The sequence below is a fragment of the Ischnura elegans genome, chromosome X, assembly GCF_921293095.1.
Source record: "Ischnura elegans chromosome X, ioIscEleg1.1, whole genome shotgun sequence".
Taxonomy (NCBI): Eukaryota; Metazoa; Arthropoda; class Insecta; order Odonata; family Coenagrionidae; genus Ischnura; species Ischnura elegans.
This window is the reverse complement of record NC_060259.1, coordinates 82,891,455-82,918,691: the sequence shown is the minus strand read 5'-3', so window position 1 is coordinate 82,918,691 and position 27,237 is coordinate 82,891,455. Positions and strand designations below refer to the sequence as shown.

The following is a 27,237-nucleotide window of genomic DNA, read 5'->3' as shown; positions in this document are numbered from 1 at the left end:
TACGATTGTGATAGCAGCGTTGTCTCAATTGATAGGATTAATGGCGTCGCTCGCTAGGATGACTCATTGCATGTTTTTTTCCTTAGTTCTAACCTTGTATGTATTTACTCTAGGAATTACTAACCGTTAGCAAGTTTTTTTTATGAATATTCATGTATTTTTGTCTATGACCGTGCGGTGTGCATGTGTCGGTCCTCTTGCATGCCGCATGTTGGTGATTGGTCACCCCCTGCCAAACACCCTAGAGGTGGCTTGCAGGGTATTATGTAGGTGTAGATGTAGATTTCAAGTCTTCTGAAATGTCTCAAATTGAACTGGACTGAATGAAACAATTTTTATCCTGATATAATAACACTTATATTTTCCCGTGCGCTGAGATGGGTTTTTCCTTTCCGTGCCATTTTGGACGAACAATGAAAAAAAACATGATTTTGCCGTGAAAACGCAATCATTAATTTATACTCGCACCAAATGGTATTGTCTTCTCATCCTGGGGACTTGGGCTCGAATCCTCGCTGCGGCAGTGATTATCAGGGGTATCTTGGTCCCTTCCCTGTAGAGGGCACTTACAGCACTCAGTCCGTTAGATGGTACGTTAAATCATGGACTTCAGCAATGGTAACAGAAGCAGTGGCGCAGCGAGGGGGGGTTTTGGGGGTTAAACTCCCCCCCCCCCCCAGAGCTCGGAGAAATTTTTAAGTTTAATCCATTTTACTTAATTGGATTGATATTACTTAAAAAAAAATAGAATAAGCATTAATAAAATATCCCTCAGAAAGCCGTAAAACTCAACATTTTCAGCCATTTATCTTAAAATTTCGCAATTTATTAATCTCGCACTCACCGCTTATCCTGGTGGGTATTCCATACCCCCACACACCCCGGTATTAGTTGCACCCAAACCCCCCCTAGCCTTAATTCCTAGCTGCGCCCCTGAACAGAAGGATTAGCTGTTTTTATTGTGTCCAGATACTGATTCGGTTAATACCCAACGTTTTGAGGCATTTGCTGGTCACTTTATCTGAGGTAATGGGTAAAATTTTCCCTGGAGTGTATTTTAGGTGGTTCGTGGAAGAGCAGAGTTTGGGAAGAAAGGAGTAGAAGGTGTCATGATTTTATTAGACTTCAAATCACGATCCTTTGAGTGGCTTATTTTGAAGCCAAATTCCCTATTGAATTTGTTTTTACATGTCATCTCCAACGCCTCACGGGATATCCGAGGTGTAAAAATTTTCAGTCTTTGAGTCATTCAGAGAAATAAGAGTAATTTCAAAATGAAACAAGAAAATCTTTAGAAAACAATAAAAAGACATCTTGTAACGACCAGTGAAAACTTCAATCAAGAAATGTAAAGAAACAAGGGCAATTAAACTTTGCTGTCCATCGCCTCCTCCTAATACCGGAACCAGTCTGAAATGAGGAAAGATTAATATAAAGGACACACTTTACCCTCTTCTTTTTCACCTCATCAACAAGTTGCGTAAAATTATTTACCCATTAAATATTACCGAATAACTGATTACCAATTAACCATGTAGCCATTGCCAATGCAACCTTTTTCATTCAGCGTGTGAGGCTTGCTGGCTCATCTGATCATTTTTTAGCATAATTAACTTTATATATAACATATATAAAATAGAAATATGAAATGCACGTAGCACGTAATATTAATAGTTCAAGTCAATATCAATAAACACAGAGACACAAATAAAGAAACACTCACACTGGAAAATAAACTCGGAAGCTTTCGAAGTGCTGACTTCTTTCTCAACCTCGCTAAGAATTATACATCAGAAATATATTCATTTGATAGCGTGCTTAAATATGGATTGCGATGACAGGCAGATTTCTAGTATAAGGAAAACAACGATATAAAATAAATTGGAGCTCATTTTTTAATCTGATCTTTGAAATTGGCTCGTGATCTACCAAATAAAAATACCTTAGGAAGAGCTGTATTATACTTTGAGTTAATGGAGAGTTGTTGCATGCGCTGACAATGGATTTATGGACCTGCGGCTACCAGTTTATACAAAACCTCGCTTTCCTGGATACCGAGTTCGTGATGAAATTCTTCATTCTTCAACTTCTGGATATTTTAGTACTACTGGCGAATCTACGTCAGATCTACGTCCTACGATTTTATCCACCAAAATATAAATGTGTTCTCTGTTAGTGGTAAGAAACTTTCTCTGTCTAACTGGATGCGATTTAGATGGTGTTGTTAGGCGATAAATTTGTCAAATCGAAACTTGAAGCACGCACGTGGTGGAAAGGCTCGATATTAATAATGAAAGACCCTTAGTTTCTTCCACAAGTTTATAAAAAAAATTCTCCTTTATACATTTTATAGATAGAGATTGATTTTCTATTTAATAGTATTTGATAATGGTGTCATAGCCGAAACCGGTAATAAATTAGATAAAAAATTATAAACTTGTGGATGTAACAAAGTGTCTTTCATTATTATATCAATAAATTTGTTTCTTCTCTAATTATTATGTTAGCAAATGACTAAGTATCGCCGAAATTCAAGAATTACTTTTCGAGTCTTCTAATGTCTTCTGAGGACGGTGCTTATTCATGACGCCGCGACCCTCTCCTCATTCTAAAAGCTTGTCGAAAGGTATTCTATAATAATAAGTTGTACTTTTATGATTTTTTCTGAAAATTTAGTCGATGAATATTGAAAGAACCACGAATAAGCTAAATATTTGCATATACTCTTGTAGCGTCAGAAGGGCTAAGAATAAAATATGCAAGTTATCCATCAATAGTGGGAATAAAAGGGTGGTTTCCTATTATTTTTTTATTGCCTGAATAGAATCATTAATACTCCTGGAGTACGCATTTCACGCTTTTAGATTTTTAAATGACGAAATATATTTTTTGCGATTGAATGAAAAGTGAAAATTTTCAAGCGCGCGAAAACGCGACGGCTAAGTATGAATGCTGGGAAAAGCCCGTGTGACGTCATTCTGATTCCCGCTGTCGCTGAATTAGGTGACCTCGGGGCGAGGACATGTGCGCCACTGCGATGCAGGCTGCCAGCAGGTAGCAGAATACCCTGCTAGCAGGTAGCGCTTGGCTCAAATAAGGATTAATCTTGTCAATCGAAGTAAACTTTCCGACCTTAGGCACTTTTGATAGGTGATTATTAAGAGATATTTCCCTGAGCTCTGTGCCTCATGCATGCATTGGTAATCTCAGACGATGTAAAACTCCTGACTACTCGCAAAGAAACTGAGTCCCTATGACGTCACGTGGAGTGGTGTCGCATGGGCGCCAATCTGGCCTTTTTCAAATGCGGTTAAAATAGACCATCGCCATTCGTCTAAACCGGTATTTCTAAAACCAAATAATTTGTATATTATGAATACACTAATGGTGGGTAACGAATCGCAATCAATGCCTTTCGTTTTCTTTGATGAAGGAAACTACCCTTTTATGTATGCATAGTTTAAGCGTCACAGCTTGAGGTGATATTAAAACTAGAGAGGCTAACCCTAGTATGGTTTACAAAAATATTCCTCTCCCCTATGTTTTCTTCTTCTTTGAAGCAAAAAATTTGATCGAGAACCTTTGTCGGAAAAAACGAAAACTTTTTTCGGGTGCATAAAAAGTAGTGCCAGGTAAATATAGGTAGGAAAAAACGTAAAAATGAATGTGAGAAACAGTTATGTATATCTCTTCTTTAATTTTAATACTGACGATTGTAGGTACTTGAACCATCCCTGTTACCTGTCTTGTCCGAAATGGAAGAAAAATTAAATCCTCGAAGTTTATGGAAACCTTCCTGCGCGGTGTTGCGAACATTTCCTCTGGTATATCACATTCGTAAACTTTCATTTATGATGAGTAATATTTGAAATAATGCTTTCATGTCGTTTAAATTACGAATTAATAAATTTTATATCTCACTTTCAATTATTTTATGGTAATGAACTTTCCTATTGAATGCTGTCCCTGGAGGTTCTACCCATTGCTACTCTGTAGGGCATATTGCGAATCGAGTTGATGGGGGCTTAAGTAGGTTTGTGAAACACCATATTCATTGAAATGGAAACTATCTGCTTTATGACGTGTCAGAAATTTGCCGTAACCGATCAAGTTTCCAACTGCTATCGAGTCATGATGAAGGTCAAGAATCCGGCGAGGAAGCCGAGCAGCCCACACATGTTTAGGGAGAAATATTTGTTTACTATTATGTATAGGGAGAAACGACAACAAATTATGATTGCCTTTGTCAATTATTCGAATTCACTAGTTCAGTTCTCATTTATTTCTCTTCTTGAATACTTTTTGGCTGATACTTTTTCTAAAATTTAGTGATAGTAGCTGAATCATTTTTTTGCCAATTTGCATTATGTTTAAGGTTTAAGGGAAGCGTTTAAGGAAATGTATTCCTCGGTAAGGAGAATTTTTTTAGATAAATTATGGTGCCTACTGAGCCCACCTTTTACGCGCATTATTTTTTTGGTCGTGATAACCTTATTGGTTTTAAGTGACCTATTACAGAGCAACTGTTATAACTCTAACGCTCTATTATCATGTTTTTGTTTTTCGATCTTTGCTGTCGACGAAATTTTATTTATTTATTCTCAAATGATGTTCTTTATTGAACAAAAATACCGTGTAATATTTTTCTACAACCGATTTTTTTTAAACATTTGGTAAAAATGTTTGTTTCTATTTCACTAAATTGGGAGCGTACCACTATTATGTGAGCACATTGTTGGCCTTTTATCTAGTCTACTCCACTTGTAAGCAATAATAAGCATTTTTCAAAACGCTTCTCTGTTTTTTTACGTGAGAGGTTTCGATTTTTTTTATTGTTCGATTAAAAAAATTACCATTTAATAAAAAATTGCTATACAGCAGGTTGAAATAAAAATTATTGGGAAAACTGAAATTTTTCCACCGTCGTCTTAACTGTCACTTTAATTTAGAAGTGGTACCTGCACTAGAAAAAAATATAATTGCAGCGTAGGGCGTTTTAAAAACTTCCATAAAAACTCCCACCAGTCAGCTAAAGTAAAAAAAAACTCGTCAACAAACAATCATGTCCTTTCTTCTCATATTATTCTATATACCCACTATTTTCTCACCCTTTCCGTACATGTTATCATCAGAATCCTCCACCATTTAAAAAAATCAAATTTGCGCTAAGGAATAGCGCTCATTCATATCTTCACTCTCTACTAACTATATATATAAAAGAAGATGTTTATTTGACTGTCCGCTATGTATTTCCATGCAGCCAAATTGCAACCAAAGTTAGTGCGTAGATGCGTCTTATGCTCCAAAAGCCCGTAGTGCTACCTCTGGTGTCCGAGGCGTCCTTTGCGTCGTTTTCTCAATACCGTTTGTTATTTCACGTATTGGCACGCTCAAAGGGAAAACGTAACTCAAACGATTCAACACGTCACTATTTGGTGCAAATCTTTTTGCTTGAATATGCGTTCACACGATGTTTTTAGCCTACGCACATAACGATCAATGTTGTGGAGCAGGGTATAAGCTGATTCAGTGCGCGATATACGGAAATCATTTTTTCCATCGTTTGCAGTTACATATAGGGGAGACTGGGGTAATGACGGTCACCTAAGGGGAAATGAGTAGAAAGCTTCACTTCGTTTTAAATTTGGAACGCAATCGTGTGGAATCCCATTCATATAGTATATTTTACCTATTGCTGACCTCAATTGAGCCCTAATTAACCTAAGCTATTGATAAAATTAAAAATATTGCAAAATCAGCTTTGACCGGTATTACCCCTACCCTGGGGTAGTGGCAGTCGGTAATTTCATGTTCTACTAAATGGTTATAATATAAGGAATATGAGGATTTTTGATGACATAGATACGTTGAACTGAAATATTTATGTTAATTATTGGTATTGAATACTTCCGCATTTAAGAAATTAAAAAAAGTAAATGGAAGTATGTACGCAATATGAAGTCAATGATTTTAAAATATCTTTCCATGGTAAAAAAGGGATTGAAAATTTTAAGGGCACTGCAAATATGCTTGCGTAAGTTGATGAGTTTTTTGAATCTGAATTTAATTTTACATTCTGGAGCACATGTCACATAAATACTCCTCAGGATTGTTCCATCTAGAACATTCTTAATGTGCTCATAATGCACAAGTACACAAATGTAGCGGTAACACATTTCTCCATCTTTTCCGGTGTCTTCGCAATAAAAATAAGTTTTTTCAATAAAAGATGGTAGCACTTTTCCACAATATTTAAATGCGTACGACGCATTTTGGCTCACAGAGCTATCCTCTGGTACGAGAGGATGTACAAGGTCTTGTACCAGAGGATGACTCTGTTAGCCGAAACGCGTCGTACGCATTGACATACTGTGGAAAAGTGCTACCATCTTTTCTTAAAATATGTCGAACTTTCACCATATAACGCCTACATCTGTGAACTTAGAAAGAGGTTTCTTTACCCATTTCTGTTAAAAGTAACTCACTTTCTGAGTCGTCTTCACATGTTTTTCTCATCAACAGAAGTGTCTGAGTCAGATTCAAGGAGTTTCCTGCTCATTTCCATTTGCTTCTCTTTTTGTGTTTTTCTTTTAGCAATAGCAGCCGTTTTCTTCTGATTTTTTTAAATTGAAGATCTCTGCTACACGCTACTAGCTATTTGTGTTCCTTATTATTTTTTGGGCTTCTGACGCATAGAATAAAAAATATATGAGTGCTAATGGGCTAATGCCGGTCAGTTGCCAAAGGGAATGCCATTACCCCAATTGCATGTCTTCATTCAACGGCTAAAAAAATAAATATCAGTGCTTTAAACCTTAATAAAACGCTATGTGATAGAACAATATGTTTTACCTCGTTATTGCGAGATCATTCTCGTCCTATGAAAAGTAAACGGTAAGAGATGATTGTGGATTACACTATTTGCTTTCTTGTTAGGCGAAACGTCAAAATAGTCTTTCTAATAGGCAATTTACGATTGGTAAGACGGCGAGAACTCCAGAAGTATATCCATAAACTATCGTGAGTTGGGAGCACCAACCATTTTGACTCTGCGTTGTCCACTTTACGAGAAATCATAGTGACCGCCATTACCCGCTGGCCGCCATTACCCGTCTCCCCTACCATCATCATATCTGCTTTTTCTTTTACCTAAAAATCTTGCCATGTGAACATGGATTCCAAGTTTCCCTCTTCTCTGTGTACTAACCTTTCCGAGCTTCGCCAGGTGGCCTGCTAGTGGCCTTATAACGAATGTATCCTGATATTATCTAAGCAACAGACTTCCATTCAACCGTGAATAAGCCGTGAATTTCTTCTACCGTGAAAAAACCTGGAAAAGCCGTGAATTTCGTCATAAAACCTTAAAATCCTCTCAAACTTGATTGTAGAACTACAATTGACGGTTCAAAAGAAAAATGGATACGTCGATCATGTTTCAAGGTCAGTAACTTGCAGACACTGTCCTCGCATTTTTCTGCATAGGTACGTATATTCGAAGCGCAATTATTAGTCCGTGTGCCATGACGAGACACAGACCTCAAGCCTGTGATTGGAAGACCGGTAACCAAAGTGCTCATTAATCCTTGCGAAAAATCAGACACCTCTTCACTTCCCTGCCATCCTCCAATTTTCCACTCACAACATTTAGCCTGCTTTAAATTTTGCTAACGATAGGCGACGTAAAAAGAGCACTTTCGTTGCTGCGTTTGCATTGCCGGCGTTTATCGCGTTTGTTAAATTTTTAGTAAACGTGCGGCTGGTGATTTTTACCTCATCAATATTTATTCCTAAAATAAAAAACAGACTGTGAATTTGACGAAATATAGACCGTGAAAACCTGGAAAAAACCGTGAATTTTATAATTCAGTTAGAGTGGGAATCCTGAAGTAAGTACGTTGAAAGCGTTTAGTTATCTATATTCAACCTTCCTCAGCCTCCAGATCATATAATAATCCTCTATTGCATATCCGTGGTTATAGCCATGAACTCATCTCCCCATCCTCTTCCACAGGTTTTCACAGGAAGCATCGACCGCACTCTTCCTTTCCAAATCGAAGCGAATCCAGCCGGGGATTGTTTCGGCGACGCTGGTGCCCTCATCAACGTGTGGGGGGGCTTCAGGGGCGCCGGAGGACACGTGCACGCCGCCGCCCCTGCCCGAGCGCAGCGACAGCCTCAACGAGAGGTGCGGAGAGGAGGGGGAGCTGCGCGCCGCGCCCTGGTTCCAAGCCGGCATCCCCAGGTGAGTCGCCGCACGGAAGAGGTTCTTGAATCAAGGTCCTACCATCCATGTGGGCCTTAGACTGATGGTACCCTGGAAGCGTTTTCAGGCGGTCTCGCGCTCATGCGACACAAGCGGCTTCGCGCGGCAAATCCCATAACCCTGTATGATCCAAGGTTTTCCCGGAGTATCAGGTGCAGAAAAGTTCCTCGGGTTTTCCACCAGTTGATGCTGTCCATGTCTCCCGGCGTTTCGAGCAGCGACTTGCTGATCATCCTCAGGGGATCTTCCGAATGCCGTTCTTCAATTTTTTCAATTTCAAAAAGTTTTATTTTCTTACAGCAGTGTACATGAACATATTTACATAATAAGGTAGAGTTATAGTTATTAACAGTAGGTCCCCTTTGTAGGAAATATTTCCTCTTCAGGGTATGTCACATTGTTATTATTATTTATACATTGTTTGTGAGCTTGTAGCAGATGTGGTGAAAGTCAAAAATGCTGGAACTCTTTTCCTCCGGGATTTGGTCCGACATTCGTCCGAGACGTGAGGGAAACCGGCAAAACCCCACGTAGACCGCCGTGTAAAATGATGCTGTTGTTGTTGTTTGATGAAGTGCTCGCGGTGATGTCGTTCGCTGTTATCTTGGTGTCCTTGCATTGCTGGTGTTTCCGGTCTTGTGGTGATGCTTTGCTTGCAGTGCTGCAATGTCAGAGATAGGAATTAAAAATATACTTCAAAATTTGTCCAGTGTATACACACCCTATCCGTGGTCAGGTGTAACCTGATTGGTTCACGCACAACACGCCTGAACCAATGAGGTTACACCTGAACCCATGAGCCCATGAAATGCAGAACACGTGGACCTAAGGTAAATAACTATAACTCTACCTTACTATGTAAAATGTTCATGCAGCATGGGAATAAACCTTTTTGAAATTGAAGAACGCATTCGTAAGATCCCCTAAGGATGATCAGCAAGTCGCTGGTCGATACGTCGGGAGACATGGACGACATCAACCGGTGGAAGACCCGAGAAACTTTTCTGCACCCCATAACATAACCCCAATAACTGAGTCAGACATACCGCGTCTACTGCAGGCGCCAACTTGCGCGGAGCTTCAGGTGTACTGATGCTCGCGCTACACAACCTGCTTGGCTTGGATCTATCGCTCGTAGACGCTTGACCTGAGACGTTGCAGTACATCAGTATATGTGTCTTCTGTGTTTCAAACACAACGAAACTCTCGTCAGTCTGTAAGGAAACACACGTCCACTAGCAGTGCAAGTTCGCTGGCAATGGACGAGCCCATCGGGAGTACCTGCTCATCATGTTGCCGCTTCTTGTCTCTCGAGTGAGCGAAGCCGCTGGAAAACGCTTCCAGTGTGCGACCAGCCTGCTGTAAGGAGTCTCCTCTTTTTCCAGAAACGCCCTCTTCGTTTCGGCTATCCTACACTTTCCTATTTTTCCTCGTCCATCGTTGGTCACTGGGCTAGCCAAGAGGTAGAACTCCTTCACTTCCTCAAATTAAGGAAGTGAAGAAGTTTTTTACTTTAAAAAATTATTCTAAATTTTTATTAAATCATGCCAATCTCCCAAGAGGGTGAGGTTATAGGACAGTATTCACTATCAAGTGATTATTCATAACAATGGATAATTAATCTACTTACTACGATGCTTGAAGAACAAAAAGCGGGAGACCAGGAAACGGTTTGTGAAAAAAATATTAATGGGAAGTGACACGCTAGGTTTCAGAAGCTTAGAACATTGGGAAATTTATGAGAAAAGAGCATAAATCCTCTTGCCCTTCTTGTTTTCTTTACTAAAGAGAACAAAAACCTCCCTCTTGACCGATTGTTTTTTATTTATCCTGGTGAGCCGTCACTCCTTTAGAACTTACGCTTCATGGTACTGTAACCCTAAGATTGATGTACAGCAGCCCCCCACCAGCCCATTTCTTTCTATCCCAAGCTGGTTCTTTAACCTCAACGAGGAACTTCTTTCCCGTATCATTATTGATCTGTCCTAGGTTTTCCTCCCTTGGTCTTTCTCTGGGAACTTCTCCATCAATTTTCCCTCCGTTATGGTTCACACGTAACTAAAGTGGCCAACCCACCGTGTATAGTGATAGCGAATAGTGAACTTTGGTCTGCAGGAATATTTCTCGGGTTTCCCACCGGGTGTCGTATCGGGTTGTAGTTCCCTACAACTAGGGAACTACAACCCGATACGACACACGGTGGGAAACCCGAGAAATATTCCTGCAGAGCATACGCCGGGAAAAACTCAGATTCTACAGTGAACTTGGGTGTATGGTGATCCTTCTACTCCTATTCTTCTATATACCTGGTCCTTTCTCACCCTTTCCGTCTTTTCCTCCGATTTCGTACCTTGCTTGTAACATGTTTGTTTGTATTGGCTGCAGGGAGATCACCCTGGAAGTTCTGGGCCAGGAGCCGGTCGGTGCTTTCATGGTGCGGGAGAGCACGAGTAAACCAGGCTGCTACGCTCTCTCCCTTCGTGTTCCAAAGGACTTCCAGCAGTCTGGTATTGCTCACTATCTAATCATGAGGACCAACAAAGGATATAAAATCAAGGTAGAGTATCGAATTCCCATATTGACATAGCAGCTCGTATGTGGTTTTGTGTAGTCGTGGCTAGTCCCGCTATACTTAAAACAAGTTCATGGAGGATTGATATGTATGAAATCAAACATAGATCTAGATCTATGTATGAGTTTTTAGTTATGAGAAAAGCACCCATTCTTTTGTATGCCTGCCCAATAATATCACCATAGAAGAAGCTAAAAAATGAAAGTTGCGTTGACGAATTACCCTCGTTTATATTGTCGTATAACGAGTGTAGCCTGACATTACCCAAGTACATTGAAGGCGTTAAGTTCTCGATATACGCCGGAGTGTTAATGCAGAACTAACTAAGAGTCGTGAAGCATATCTTTCATTTATGAAGTTATGTGGAGTAGCAGTACGTACATCTGCCTGGGGAGTTCAGTGTATTCGTCTTTTTTGTATCGTTATCCATTAAGAAAACAGTTGTGATTGCCGAGAGTGATGTTTAGTATGTTTTGTCAGGTTATACTTTTTTATAGATGCTAGGGGCGGCGTAGCCCATAAAAACACAATCGTCGAGCTAAAAGTAGAAAAAATGTGATTTGCGAGAGCCCTTAAGGTGCACAAAAATTTTATTTTCATTTGGCATTTAAATTTTTTATGAAAGTCATGATTATTGGCTCTTAAAGTGATCGGATTTTGATCTCTGCATTCTCTTCGGGTTTTCGCCGCGTCCGTTGGGTCCACCTTCGACCTGAAGACGCTGACTGCAATGCCAGCGAAACTGTTGTCGCCAAATCCCAACGGACGCGGTGAAAACCCGAAGAGAATGCAGAGATCATCTGATCAACGCTGCAAAAATCTTCGAACCTGCATTGATCAGATTTTATTTTATTTCCCTACGAAAATGAATAATTTAGGGCAAATAATCAAGTTAAGGAGAGAAAATAATAGTTTCTTATTTCTTAGATAATACCAGAGAGGAGAATACCTCGATAATACCTCGTTGTTGTAAAAATTAAAATGCTGATAATATTTTCGTCGATAATTCATACGTTTATGGGCCTGGGTGTAATTCGCCGTTCATTCGTTGATAGTCCCTGTGATGACTCTCCAATGGCCAAGATGAGCTAATTGTCATTTGTCATCAAGGGCCACGAGATAGTCACTTATCCCTTTTTCTAAAGGCCGACTTCACCCAATACCTACGGATAAATTCATACTTTAAGCGAAATATTTTGCGAAAAAGTCTGAAAATATTTGGTCAGCTTTCACTGACCCAGTTATTGAACCCAAGAGTTGCTTTGGATAGGTGGAATTAAAGCTCAAAGCCATCTATGCGTGTCAATCTCATTTTCTCATGATTCCCTAGAACAGTTCTCTGCATTTTGGAGTACGAGGATATTGACGTGGGGATGTCCCGAGGCTCATAATGTTATCCCCTCAATCAGAGCTCTATCCTGAAGGCCAACACATTTCTCCAACTATCCTAATCAAAACTTTCTCCCTGATATGCATGCATACACTTGTATTTTTACGATTGCAATAAACTGGTAGATTTTTACTTATTAAAATAGGAAATCTTTGCCATGAGATAATCTATGGATTAAGTTTAGGAGGAGTCATTGTGAAAACCGAAAAATTCCTTATGCTAAAATGTGTGGGTGTTCGATTTTTTTAAATAATTTTTGCTGGCGCATCGCTTTGTTGTATCTCTCTTGCGATAATTTTTGTCATTAAAATGTTTGTCTAGTATTTAGTGTACCAATCCATATAATGTATTCTTTTACGTAGGAAAAATTTATGCGCGTGTAATTTTTGAAGCTCCGATTTTTTCGTTGTGACTTGAGAATTATTTTGGCAGGCAGTAGGTTACCTGCGGTAAAATATATCCGCACAACGCTTTATGCGTATCTGAAAGCTCCATGAATGTGATGTTCTCTTTTTTCTTTTGCTTAATGCCTTAATGTTGCGCAAGTGTGGCATTTGTGAAAATATGCTTGAAAGGGCAGTGGGTCGCTGTATTTTCTTTGACACGCACCCCAGAGAAAAAACGGAGGCGAGGTTTGTCGAAAAATCTTTTACTTTGGATGCAAAAAAAGATTCTGAATCCAAGCTGTGAAGTTTTTACGTTTTAACGTACGAAATACAATCCCATAAGGAAGTAATCATCTGCTAATCACATCCTTTGACTTACCGTCTTAGCAAATTTATCTCTAGTCACGGTATTTTTTATTTGCTCTGTTCGTTGTTGAACTATGAGGATTTGACCATACCTTATGGAAAAGTCGTTTAGAATTTCAAATGAATACTAAATCAAAACGGTAAGTCTGAATATAGTAATTTGCTGAATCAAACATGCCCTTGATGGGTCATCTCAACGGAAGTGAATTTTGGAACGTATCTATCAACCGTACTTACACTGGTCAATGTAAAATGTTAATGTCTTTGTAGAGATTATTTTTCAGCCAAGAAATCATTATGTCCCAAAAGTCGATGATTTTTTTAAAGCAACACACATCCTCCATTGCAGAGTTGAGAGAGTGCATCACTCCCGCCAGATCAGTTTTTTTTTCGCGACGTATAACTCGTTTAAAACTTAAGCTCACACCTTGAACTTCACAGTGCAGAAAGAGAAGAGATTGCAAAAATTCCACGGAGAAAGAAATCATTCGCCTTGACCGCAATTTGCACATTGCTGGTGTCTCCGTTAAGTTATCGCCGTAGCTAGTCCCGGTATGCTTAAATTAAAGTTAAGATCCTTAACAACACATGTCTCTGTGTGTAATATTTCGAATCCTGCCGCGTGAACGGCGGTGAAGTATACAAGAATTGCCATGAGAAAAAATTCCCCTGGACCGGCAATCGAACCACGGACCTTTGGCTTTCCGAGCCACTGCGCAGACCACTACGCTATCCAGGTTCTTTAACTCCAATGGCAATTATGCCGAGGGTCATGGTACTAGGTGTTAGGCCCTCACGGTCCATCAAGGATGGCAACGCGAGGGAGAAAGGACTTCGAAGAAGCCACAACCGGTTGAGAGCCTCAAACTTGCGCTAAAGCTGCGCAAAGCGGTATGTGCAATATTTCGAATCCTACCGCGTGAACGGCGGTGAAATATGCAAGAATTACCACGATAAAAATTCTATCTCAAAGTTAAAAATTCAGCCTTGCAGTAGGTATTTTATTGTGTCTAAAATGTTTACATTTTGAGATACAAGCAATTTTTGTCTCCACACAATCGCAAAATTTTTAGATGGAATACAAGCAATTGTTGGCTCTACATGACCTAAAAATTTCAAGATGATGACATTAGTTCTAAACAAGTGATTAGTCGCTTCGTAATAAATAGAAAGTGCGATACGTCATCTAAAGGTAATTTTCAGCATCGATTGATGACACATGGGCTGGTTCAAGCTGCGAGATTCTTTGGGGATTATCTTCGGTGCTTTCTCGACCAGTGTAGTCTCCCAATCTCCCAATCACGAAAGAAACGGTTTCCTTGTGGATACGTTAGAGGATATGTCTATCACCGAAATCCTTGAGCACCGAGAACGTGACCGCGAATGCGTGCGTGGGACTTGGAAACAAGTTGTGACTTGCGAGGAGAGAAAGCGGGACTGTTCGTCTGCGATTAGCCGATGTGTGGCGTCGAAAGCGAATCCGATGGACCGTCGATGGAAATCCAGTCGATGCTAATCGTGCACTTTCTCAATTCAGAGAGTTGCTGCACCTATGCTGCCACCTACTTGAGAAGAGTCGTACCTCAATAGTTTCTGCGAGTCGAAATTTCGATGTTCCCACGACAAATTTATGAAATTCAAAAGTGGTAAATTCTAGATAAAAAAAAGTATAAGGACAATTTTTTTAGATAATTATCTTGTCTATGTATAATTTTGGTCTTATCGAAAAAAAAAGTGTAGGCCAAAAATTCCAAAAAACTCATTTTTGCGACCTTTCACCTTGATTTTTTTTGCGCGCACGGGATCGAGGGGAACTTTTTACGATTTAATTAGAGCGCTATCCTTAACGTTCATGCGACTTTTTAGCTTGTTGGGGATTTATGCAAGGTTACCCCTATTTTTTTAGGCCAATTTTACCACTCTTTTACAACTTGAGAATAAGATTTTCTCTCTTTCAAAAAGGAACATAAGCCTTAAATAATATATGCATCAAAAATTAGTCAGTCGACCAAAATATCTTCTAGACAAATACATCGTTCTTCTTGTTGGAGCGTTCACAGTTATCTGTTTTTCGCTTATGTTGCAATCTTTTAACGGACTCCTACCTTGCATGGCTAACCGTAATTTAATTTGTTATTGATAACAGGCTTTTGGTATTTATTGAGTTCCTCATCTCTTAAAGTCCAACTTTCCTTAGCTTAAAATTGTGTAAATTTCTGCGTCGCGTATTGTACCTAATTCTGCCCATTCTCCGCAATTTAATGATTCGGGAGACACTGGATGATTTCACAATTTTATAGGCCTTGAATTCAGTTTTTTAGTTGATCATATGGAAGCTTTGTGAAGTGAGTTAAGATACCTCAATGCTGGAAATGTGCCGAAGTTCGTAACTCCGTCGCTCCGTGGTCCAGGTATGGGTTTTTCGAGTGTGACTGGATCGACCGACACGTATGCTATCGATTTCCTCGTGGGTTCGATGGCCATTGAGTGTTTTTGGGAGCATACTGGTGGATCAGCTTCCCTGTCGCGTCGCTCGATTCTTTCGTATGACGCCCGCTCATGAAGTGGCGTGTCTTCGCGGCGTCGCTAATATTCTCAGTCCTGTTCAGGGCCGGATTTAGGATGTGGGTAACCCGGGGCCCATTTTGGTGGGAGGACGGGAGGCCCACTGTCTCAAGATGTGCAGTTTGCAACGTAATAACAGGAAATGCAAATAACAAATTTATCAGCAATCGGCATTTACTAACGTCAATGTTGACGACTACAAGTTAAAACAAAAAACAACTCAGTTTCACCTCCAATCCTGTCATACATGATTTTTTCTGCTCTTCCAATTTTGTGAGATTTACCTCTAAAATCGCGGAGATCTCATGTTTGGTGGGTGGCCCAGGGCCCGGCTCTCTTGGCCCCCCCCTTAGATTCAGCACTGGTCCTATTATTGGGCTTGACCCTTGGCGATCCAACGTCAAGGCTGGCTCGACAAGTCTAGTGCTGGAGCATCTCATGAGTCTTGTTTCACCTTGAATTGCTTCACCTTGTGATGTCAAGCTCAACTCGACGCTAGACCTGAAGCTATGACAAGCCTAGTACTCATAGCACTAGACTTGTCAGATGTTGGACCACAAAGGGTTAATGGTCAGTGACAGATCTCGAGATGAACTAGGTGGGGCTAAAGCCCTCCCCCACTAGGTTATCCGATTTACACTGTATATAATGGTAATCTAATTCTGTTTTAGAATGAAACCCTTAAGTAAATTGGGAAAAATTGTATCTTTTTTACTGTATTTAAAAATCCAGCCATGATCGTGTGATCTCATCAAATATGTGAATATTTGCACACACTTGCCCTCAGCAAAGGCTGTTGAAGCATAAAATTTATCTATCAATAAACAGGTTTTATTCACGCTGATTTGGTCACTGAATGAATTGCTTTTCTTTTAAATGTCTTTGAGCACCATTGAGCGTCTTTGAGGACATACATGCCCCATGTGTGACTCTCCAAGAAAATATTTCCATGAATTGTTTATCTGAATGTGATTGTGTTCCTCAGGGAAGAAATTATTAAGGAAAATGAGGGTTTAAATTAAATTTTATAAGAAGAATTTGTTTTTATTTTACTTTGATTTATTATTTTTTGTATTTCCAGGGTTTCACCAAGGAATTTTCTTCTTTGACATCTTTGATCACGCATCATTCAGTTATGCCAGAATTACTCCCATGCCCTCTATCACTATCACGCTACAACCCCAGTTTTATCAACTCTGACTCAAGCCGAGATTTTGCAGATATAGATTCTGATCCAGACTATAACACACTTGCTGATTTTCGGAAAATGATGGCTGACCTTAATGTTTAGGAAGGCTCCATCAGAGAAAATGCTGAGCAGCAGGTCTCTAGCTGTAAGGTTGTTATTTCCTTCACATCATGGTGGACAGGATAAATAACAAAACTGCCCCCTAGTAATTACTTCCTTCAAATTGTGATGGACAAAATAAATATGCAAAATTATTGGTTGTGCTTAATTCATGTTTATGCATATTTATGTCTAATTGTTTCATTATGGTTATAGGATTCATGACTGACAAAGAGTTTTAGAGAATGAATTTATTCTTTGAATTTAGCTGTTGGTACTTTCGAGAACACTTGGATTTGAAGAAAAAGTTTTGTGTGAATTTTTGATGTTGGGTGACACAGTGATTCTGGAGCAATAACCCAAAAAATAGTGAGTTCATAGGCCAAATATGGAAAATAATTATCAAAAGACTGCAGTTGGAGCTGAGTTAAAATGAGTGTATTAATACAAGCTGCGATATATTAATATATTATGTATTTATTAAAATATATCCCTTTCTGTTGAAGAATGTTCTACATTTTTCCTAACTTGGGACAGTAGGAATAACTTAGAAGTCACAGTCTCTCTCTTAGTGTGTGTGAAGCTGTGAAGGAAGCATTAGGCTATTTAAAAGGGAGAAATGAGACCAAAGATACTTAGGAGTGAAGTATGTTTTGAAGCAGGGTTGGGCGCCTGCATGAAATTTATATTTAACTGGAAGAGATTATTGCATTCCTGGTGATATTTATGACTTAATGGAGTCTTCCTGTGATGCAATGGATTCTTATCTGAGAGAAATCATTTAAAAGAGCCAGCATGGCAAATGAAATTTATCTTTGGTGAGGAATTTCTGCTCTAATGAAGTCAGTACTTCTGTATTTAAATGTGTATGGCAACTAATAGCATTTGGCATAAATGAAGTGTCTTGTGGTCATGGGCCACCAAATTTTCAATAAATGGAACAGAGCCTTAATGATTTCTGGTCTACTTAATCACCATGACGAATTAAAAATAGGCTTTTTTTCCTTTATTTGATATTTTGAAGATGTGTCATCTAATTGAAGAAAACTGTTTTTCGAACCATAATATTTGGAGGGGATCAAAAGGAAATTGGTGCAGCAGGTATTGGTATATTTCTAATAATAAAGTCTCACCAATTTCTGCAGATTTAATTTTGGAAGAAATAAGCCACAACCCTCTTGCTACTTTTCTCCAGTGACATTTTTTGTGAGTGTGGCTATACTCATAGCCTTGGGGTATTTGCTGTTGAATGGATGCAGCTGGAGGAAAATATGCAATGAATTTTTTAACTATTCACAAATAATTCATAATTGTTGACTCCAATATGGAGTCGATATTATTTCATTAAATTCTCTATTCACTTTTAATAGTTGCTGAAAAAATCTCTTTTAATTAAATTTAATTCTTAAAAATTTAATTTTGCCAAAAATTTCATGCCTTCAAAGAAACCGATCTCGTGGCCCAACCATTTTCTTTATGTTGTTGTATGAAGAAAACGTTGAAAGAAATTTTGCCAATAGTATATTCCGAATGGAAAACTTGTGTAGCTTTCTTGTTTGAGCCTAATGTGTGAGTTATAAACATCAAAGGAAGAATATTGTTGCAAAAAATCATTTGTCTTGACTGGGATTTAAACGCAAATCTCATTAATACCAGTCAGGTATGCTCTGTTTTTGCTCCCATTTTGCCCATGAAAATCCAGGTTTAAATCGTGGACAAATGAACTGATATTTTTCTCTGGATTTCCTACTTACATTTTTATACGTTTGCACCTGTGAATGTGACTCGATAATAAGTTATCTGTTTACATAGTGCATTGATGGCATTAGATTTTTCCAAAAATATTTGTCTCACATCGTCATCTCTTCATCAGATCATCGTCCAAGTTTGACCATGAAGGATACACTAGATGGTGAAATACGGGGTTGTCCTTAATAGCTACATCAATCATGGCAGAGCAATTCTATTGTAGCAAGCATCTACTATTGCAAAAAAGTGATTGATTTCACTGGCCCACTATCCTATGCTGGCAAAGAGTGGCACAGCGAGGGGGGGGGGGGGTTTGGGGGATAAAACCCCCCCCCAAGAGATCAGAGAAATTTTTAGGTTTAACCCATTTTACTTAATTTAATTGATTTTACCAATAGAATAGAGTGAGGATGAACCAAAATATCCCTCAGAAAGCCGTAAAACTCACCCTTTTGAACCATTTATCTTTAAAATTCCCCAATTTATTAATCTCGCACCTACCACTTATCCTGATAGGTATACCATACTCCGCACTCCCTGGTGTTAGTTGCACCTAAACCTCCCCCCAGCCTTAATTCCTAGCTGTACCCCTGCTGGCAAATACAGATTTGAAACATTCGCTGCTGCCCATATGCAGCTGTTTTATTCTAGATGTTGATTTACTTTTGTATTGAAATCAATTGGTGGAATGCACCCTCTAGCAATCTCAACTATTGAGTTCAGATGTTTCTCCTGCCCATTGGTGAAGATAGCAGAAATAGTGATAAAGTATTGGTAATTGCATTCATATGATGAACAACATCATTTTTATTTATTGCGATGCTAGTCAATTTTTTTGATAGTGGTATTGAAAAATTATAGACCACAGAAGAAAAATAGAAATGCCAGTGCACAGCATTAGAAGGGAAGACTTCTATCTTAATCTTGAATCACTCAATGGTTTTTCTATCCATTTTGAGGCATAAATTTATTATTTGATCACGTATTTGCTCAAAAATGACCATTTGAGGTGAATGTATTCAGGTACTTGCGTCTCCAGCATTAGGGATCCCCATCATATTTTACATCTTAGAACTAATCCCTTTTTCTGTCTCTGAAACAGTCATTTAACCATTCAAAGCCCAAGGATTACAAAGATAAGGCTGACATGCTGTATTTAGCTATAATTGGGATGAGCACTGTAAAAATACTGAGTAATGAAATCTTGAGTGCAGAAAAATGATGGATGTGTCATGGCAAGAGCTGAGTGCTTGATTCTGGTAATCACAGCTAAAACTATCGTTTTCAGTATCACAATAACTATACTGTTGGAGCTATTTTTTAGAGTCACAGAATATTATACCATGAGTTTCAGGATATGGTCCCATATCTCTTGCTTAGTGAAAGCAAGGGCGTACCCAGGATAATAACTAGGGGGGCAAACCATGGTCTAAGGGGGGCAAGCCAATTTGTGACATTTTAGCATGGAAAAGGGAATGAAACCAACATTTTCAGAAAACTATAACAGCGCTTTATTAGTTTATGAGATTATTTCCTTGCCAAAATAGTTTTATTTTAGTTACCTACATATCTTATACTAATACGTGATGTCTCCATGCCTCTAGGTTTCACCACGTGGATTTCCACGCAGTGAAACCCAGAAGCATGGAGACATCATCTAGACAACGCCGCAGAAAACTACGTATCAACTTATACCAATACATATCATTTTTCGTGGGCTTAAAGAAAATTTGTTGAATGCTTTCGTGTCAATTCAGTACTGATATTGCTTAATGATTTTGCAATTTTTGCTTCTAGGGAGGGGCAGCTGCTCCCCCTGCCCCTCGCTGGGTACGCCCATGAGTGAAAGAAGTGAATGCACCATGAGTGGTGTCAAAGCTTATATCTCAACCCAATGCATTAGTGTGCGTGTATCAAATTTTTATATTGATCAAGCAAAGATGTATCCATTTTCTTTTACGATTTTTAAAAATCAGCATCCATTAAAAAAATCCATCTGTGTATAAATTCAGATACTCTTGTATTTGTGTGTTGCAAACTTGCATAAGAGATTAGAGGTATAGGAGCTATTACATTTGATCATTTGATACAGAGTATTTAATTAACAAAATAATCTTTCTCGACTGAGCTGTGTTGATGAAAATAATGTTTTCATGTATATTTTACAGGAATATAAATTTGTTATTAGTCAACTTTGGTACGTTAAGCACTCAGGGATAGTAGAAAAATCATAAAAATATATATAACATTCCTTATACAATATATAGTATATAGGGTGCGGCACCATAATTTCCTTTTTTCAAAAATCATTCAATAACATTGTATGGATCAGGAATTTTTTTCTTGTTTTTTTTTGTAATGTAGGCACATATCTGAAGTACTGTTTCACACAATTTTGAAGACCAACCCAGGTAGGTGACGTCCCCCATTCTCCAGACAATGAATAACAGTTTTCTGGCATTTGTCATGACTGCTACCAGCATATCAGGGGTTATGCTGGAAAATTCATCCCAAATGTTGGTATTCAAACCTTGCAGGGACTTTGGAATGTGCACAAAAACATGAGATGTCAAAAGATTCCATAGAAAAAAATCACAAGGGGCCAAATCAGGAGAGAGGGGCGGCCACTTCAAATCATCCCTAGTTAAGTCCTAGGGAATTGTTCCTTCAAATCAGCGATCTATGCTTTTGAAGTGTGAGCCGACTGAATGGCACATGATAGCAATTGAATTTTGCTGAAACAAAACTTTATAGTAACCCCTCTCGAACGAGACCACAAGCGCTCCGCTACGACCATTACCGACTGAATGGTGGCCTTTTAAAATAGAAAGTTATTTTGCCACACCCTGTATAATGTAGTTGAATGCCAGCTAGTGAATGGTTTTCCAGACTTAGTAACTTTAAAAACAGGGTATAACTTGGAACTTGGAGTTCCAAACTATATCAATGGATAAAATAATTTTGAGGCCTCTACCTACCCTTCTAACGCATTGATAATAGTCATTTGACCAGGTATTACTTTATGAAAGTGCTATGCTTAAGCATTTAGCTCTTACAATAATGAAAGTGAGGAAAAGGCCTCATTCAACTCATCCATTTTGCTTCTGAAATGCTGTACCTACCTAACTAAAAATATATGTTGTGCGGACATACCCAGGGGACCAATTTTTTATCCAGATTCATATTTGCCAATTGTAGGGTGATGAACTGATTTAATCAGGTTTAGAAATAGCTAGACAAATTGTGGTTGAGCTTTTGGTAGTTTCTCTTAGCAGTGGATACATAGTGTGCATATGGTATCTGACTTATCAATTTCATGTTATGAGGAATTTTTTGAACTTCTTATCTGGAATTAAGTACTCAAAATGTCGGAATAATTTTAACAATAATTCCTGTAATCAACAACTGAAGTGAATATAAATTTGCATGAGTATCAATTGATGAATTAGCTTGCGACAGGACCTTGGGGTTACAATCTGATTCTATAAGGGAGGAGCTGCTGTAGAAAATGTTTTGGTAGTGAATTCTGGGCATGAAAATTTTTGTCCTCTTGAAGTACACAATATATGAGGTGAAATGTGTGGGAGGGGACAGATAAGGAGGGAAAGAGTGCATAGCAGGCACAATATCAGTAAAGTATCACATACCAGTAAAGGATATAATCTCAGACAGCCCGCATGCTACAGTATTCATGAAATGTAAATAGAATATACCAAGCATATATGTTTACCGTGCGTGCTTGGTATACAAGGGCGTATCCAGGATCAAAACTGGGGGGGGGGGCAAGCCGTGGTCGTTCAAGTTGTAACACAGAAAAGGTTATGATACTAAAATTTCAAGAAAATTATAACAGCGCTTCATAAACTTTTAACATTATTTGCTCGGAAAAATATTTTATTTTAGTTGCATAATTTATCCTCTCATCACTTTTCTTGGATTTAAAGAAAATTTGTTGAAATATATTGTTTTGCTTCTAGGGGGGTCAGCTGTCCCCTCCTGCCCCCCGCTGGGCACGCCCATGTTGGTATATACTATGTATACCTGAATTTCATGTTTAACATACCATGTGTGCGGAGGGAAAATGGAATTCTCAGCTGCTCTGGAAAATTTGACTCATTGTAGAACGTGAAGCTGATAGATGACCCTACATTGGCATATCTCTACTAGCTCTGTCAAGGAATAAGTAATCAGCAACTAACTTCTGCAAATAGCTGATGTATTTAAAATTAACTCTAGTCATATGAAAAATGAGGAGACTGAAGCCACCACTTGACTCTTTTTGTTTTACTATTGAATCTTCCAATCCTCTTCCATCTATCATCTACTGTGTAATTCCAAAAGCTTTGGGAGGAACTAACTTTTAATGAATGTGATTCTGGACCACTAAGTAAATTTAATTGTCTTATTTAAACCTTAAGCTGTGGTAGCCATATCATAATTGTACACTCAATGAAGGAAAATTTACCAACGAGGCCAGAGCCTTTGTTCTGCTGGGAGGACCAGAGCAGGTTGTAAAAGACCCTTGTAATTCCTGCCTGACCCTTTTCCTCAGGGCTCACAGGGACAACCCACTACTTGACTCCACCCACTCATTGATCGATAGGTGGAATTTCAGAGAATTGCTCCAGGGCTAGTGGTCTTCTCAACAGATGTACATACGTGTCATGGGTAGTTGTCTCAAGGGAAAATGTTTTGGTACGTCTGAAGCTCTGAATGCCTCAGTGGATAACACCTGAATGATGATAGGTGTGCAGTTGGCATCCCATTGCTAGTTCTAATGCATTGAAACAATGCAATCAGATATTTTAGAACCAAGCATATTAAATATCAAATTTGTAAATTTTAAAGAAATAATGAGAATTAAAATTAATTTTGAAATTCATAATACCACGAGAGAAATGCTGTCTACTTAAATGCATAAGATAAAATAATAAAAAAAAGCTGGAAATATATCCCATCTGCTTAAATATAACTTGTTGTCTCAGTCGTAACGTCATGGAATCGACTTAACATTATGAAATGAAAAAAACTTTGTTATTCCACATTAACTAATTATGTGTGTACTGTACGACCCAGGTTTCAACGTGGCACATCATGATCTGGTAGTAATTCACTAGATGATAACAGGCCATGTCAAAATGTTGGTTGTACATTAATAAATTTATGAGGAGTTACAAAGTTTTTTTTTTTACATTTCATTACATCAGCTTAAAATTTTCAGATACTGTACTAATAAAGCGGTCTTTTGTTTGATTAATGCTCTTTTCACAATATTTCTCTATTATCATTTTTTTACATTGCATTTTTCCTTCTGCATCCATCAAATTATTGTGGCTACTTCATTATCCTTATTTTACAATATTCAGCAAGTAATGCCATGTAACACTAAAAGGGCTAAGGGCATGGTTGGAGAAGCACTTCATTCGCCCGATAAAGCATTGATGTATCTGCAATTATGTAAAGTGTGCATTCAATGGGAGTACTTTAATGCATATATAATACATTGAAACAATAAGCATAAGAATTTTGTGATATTTTATAACAATATTACTGGGTAATGTATAGTTTATCACATCTGTTATTCAGCTGCTGAAAGAGTTGTATTCCGTTTGGTTTCCTGTTCTGAAATTAATAGCTAGTTTTTTTACATCTGTCAGTGGATTTTCATCTCCAAGTGATATAGGTTAATATAGAATTTTAAGATGAGGATGGTTACAGTTATGATATACTTGAGTGATTTGTGATGGAGCCTGAAGTGATCGAACAATTAATAGCAAGACTGGAAGTCATCATTTATACATGTTTACACCAACACTTATGAAGCTCTTTCATAATAGCTTTCATTATATCATAAAGCCTAAGGTGGGCCTAAAAAAAAGTGGTCATGGTGAATATTTTAAGAATTGAAAGTATGACCTGAGGTCAAAGCTTGATGTTGATAATTCATAATGAAAAATTGTATGTATTCATAAAATAATCAAATGAAGGTAAAATTTCTAATCTTTGTCGAAATATTTAAGGCTTATCATACTTTCTAGTTGGTAGCAATGCCTTGTTGCAATACAGGCAGGACGTTTCGTTGTGCTAAAAAATGGACAGAGTTTGTGATGTGATGTCTATAGAGGGACCATGTAATGAATATGAAAATCAAAAACAATCCTGTGTGATATTTGGAGTGGCAATCCAATCTAAATCTATTTTTTTGTATATTTTATAGATATAGAGATCATATTCTCCAGAAGTTTTGAAAAACCTTATTTCCTTCATTTCATCAAAATATTTTGAATGAATAATATATTTAGGGACTAATACAACGATTGGATTTTTACCTTTACCCTTATATTTTGAATAGCTCCTTGTTAGTACACACAGCATGCAGAGGATTTGTAGTGCAGCCTGTCACCTATGTCCTAAATTGACATTTGCTTTGTGTCCAGGTTTATATGTACACTTGTCTAAGTATATGCATTGTGACTGAAAGGTGGGGTGGACATATATGATTTGGCTTAGACCAGGACATCTTAGGAATGAGAAAGAGGGTCCCAGTGAAGTTCATGCTCCATGGAAATGGGTTTATAAAATCAAAACCATTATTATCATACAATGGGATGCATGGAGTCAAGGTGAGCAGAGGCGCAGCGAGGGGGGGGTTTTGGGGGATTAAAACCCCCCCAGAGCTCACAGAAATTTTTAAGTTAAATCTATTTTACTTAATTGGATTAATATTGCTTATAGAATAGTGTGAGGATTACTAAAATATCCCTCAGAAGGCCGTAAAAATGACCATTTTGAACCATTTATCTTAATTTTTTCCGGCGGAAGGCCTCCGCACCTCCCGCTAACCCTGGCAGGTATGCAATACCCCAAGCGCCCCAGTATTAGTTGTGCCTGAAACCCCCCCCTAGCCTTAATTATTAGCTGCACTCTTGGAGGTGAGTATAGTGTGGCAGTGAGGACGAGATCTGACAAAGGGGAAGGGACGTTGAGCTACTACCATTGCTGCCGTGATGTTTTCCTCTAAGCTGACAGTGCTCTTTGATAAGTCTTCTCAGTGCTGCTATTTGATTATTGTATATTGAAGTTACTAAGATACTTTTTCATTCTAAACTATTATTACCGCATTGTGTTTAGCTTTCTGTTTTGACTGTTATAATAAAAACATGATTCCCATAATCTTTGCATGAAACTGAGGCATTGTTGAGAATTTTCCGAAACCGACAGGATGCCCTCAAAAGCAGTCTAAACTGGGACGTATGGGCAATATACTGAAAGGTGTTTCATACAGGGAAAGTAGGGAACCCCTCGGACTCCGCAAAACAAATGGCCTTCAAGGGCCCCTGCCTGAAACAAAGCCTAATGTTTTACCATACGTTCCCATTTCTAACTCTATATTTTAGGTTCTTTCAATCAATCTGCACTACACTTTTGTATGTCTGATTTCAAATTTAACAATATAAAAATAGCTACATACATACCTATATTTTATTATATTTGATTAAATAAATATTCAAGAATGGCTGGGAGAGTGAAAGGATTTCCAATGGATACTTGGCAGTGGACAGTTAATGGATACATTTCATGGCTGGTAGCCTGATTAAATCTCATCTTGAATATCTGCTGACAAATTTTAGATGTCTAATATCTGTGCCGGACACCTTCTGGAAGCTGCATGCTGTGTGTATATCTGCTGTGAAATAATAGACTGTAATTGTTTTGGTGTAGAAAATAATCAGTGTTAACCTGATGGTATAGCAATGAGTAAGAATTTACTAGCAGTTTTTTTTCTAGGAAACCAGCATTAATTGAGATAAAAAAGTGACATTGACAGAATTGGGACTTCCTAGTGACTAAATAGCATAAATACTGACATTGAAACCTAGAGTTAAGTCTCGTAGGAAAGAAATTAGATGCTGAAGATAAATCTATGTTTTATGATGTGAGCCTTATGTGTGCTGATATTGTCTTCCATATTATCCTCCTTGTAGCTCCTTATTTTCATCTTAATCCATACCTATGAATCTGAAATTAGAATAAATGTTTGATGTGCATAATCTAAGGTCCTCCTAAATAATTTTATCCATCATCATTCACTCAGGTATTACTTAATAGAGCATTTATTGTTACATATCATTTTATGACTTTCAAGTGAAGTATATAGGTAGATTTAGTGCTCTCATATGACCTTCTCATTATTCATTTTTCTCAAACTTCACTCCATGGCATAAAGGAGAAACGTATACAACCTTCCTCAAGTAGTATTTACACATTTTATTGACATTAACAACTACTGTTGTTTTAATTAAAAGCAATGGAACAACACACACTTTTGTACACAATTATGTCTACCGTGACTGCCTACATATTCTCAGCTGAAATATTAAGATTTTACATGTTTTTTTTGCTTTTCATCTCCTTCCCTGCAGGGTGCAGCGAGGGGGTGATAAAACCCCCTCAGAGCTCAAAGAAATTCTTAAGTGTAATACATTTTATTTGATTGGATTGATATTAATAATATAAAAGTATAAAGATTAATAAAAATATCCCTCAGAAAGCTGTAAAACTCATCATTTTGAAACATTTATTTGAAACATTCTGCAATTTATTAATCTCGCACCTACCACTTATCCTGGTGGGTATTCCATACCCCCACACACACCC

At 38.2% G+C, this 27,237-nt stretch overlaps 1 protein-coding gene across 1 annotated transcript in view; it reads left to right on the top strand.

Moving 5' to 3' along the window:
• LOC124170803 (tensin-1-like) overlaps window positions 1-17,782 on the top strand; it is a 366,656-nt gene extending 348,874 nt beyond the window's left edge. The window contains exons 8-10 of the mRNA XM_046549768.1: window positions 8,012-8,242; window positions 10,649-10,820; window positions 16,624-17,782. Of these exons, the coding sequence (XP_046405724.1) occupies window positions 8,012-8,242; window positions 10,649-10,820; window positions 16,624-16,833 (613 nt within the window). The 3' untranslated portion in view covers window positions 16,834-17,782. The remainder of the gene's footprint in view (window positions 1-8,011; window positions 8,243-10,648; window positions 10,821-16,623) is intronic.
• The last annotated feature ends 9,455 nt before the right edge of the window (window positions 17,783-27,237 follow it).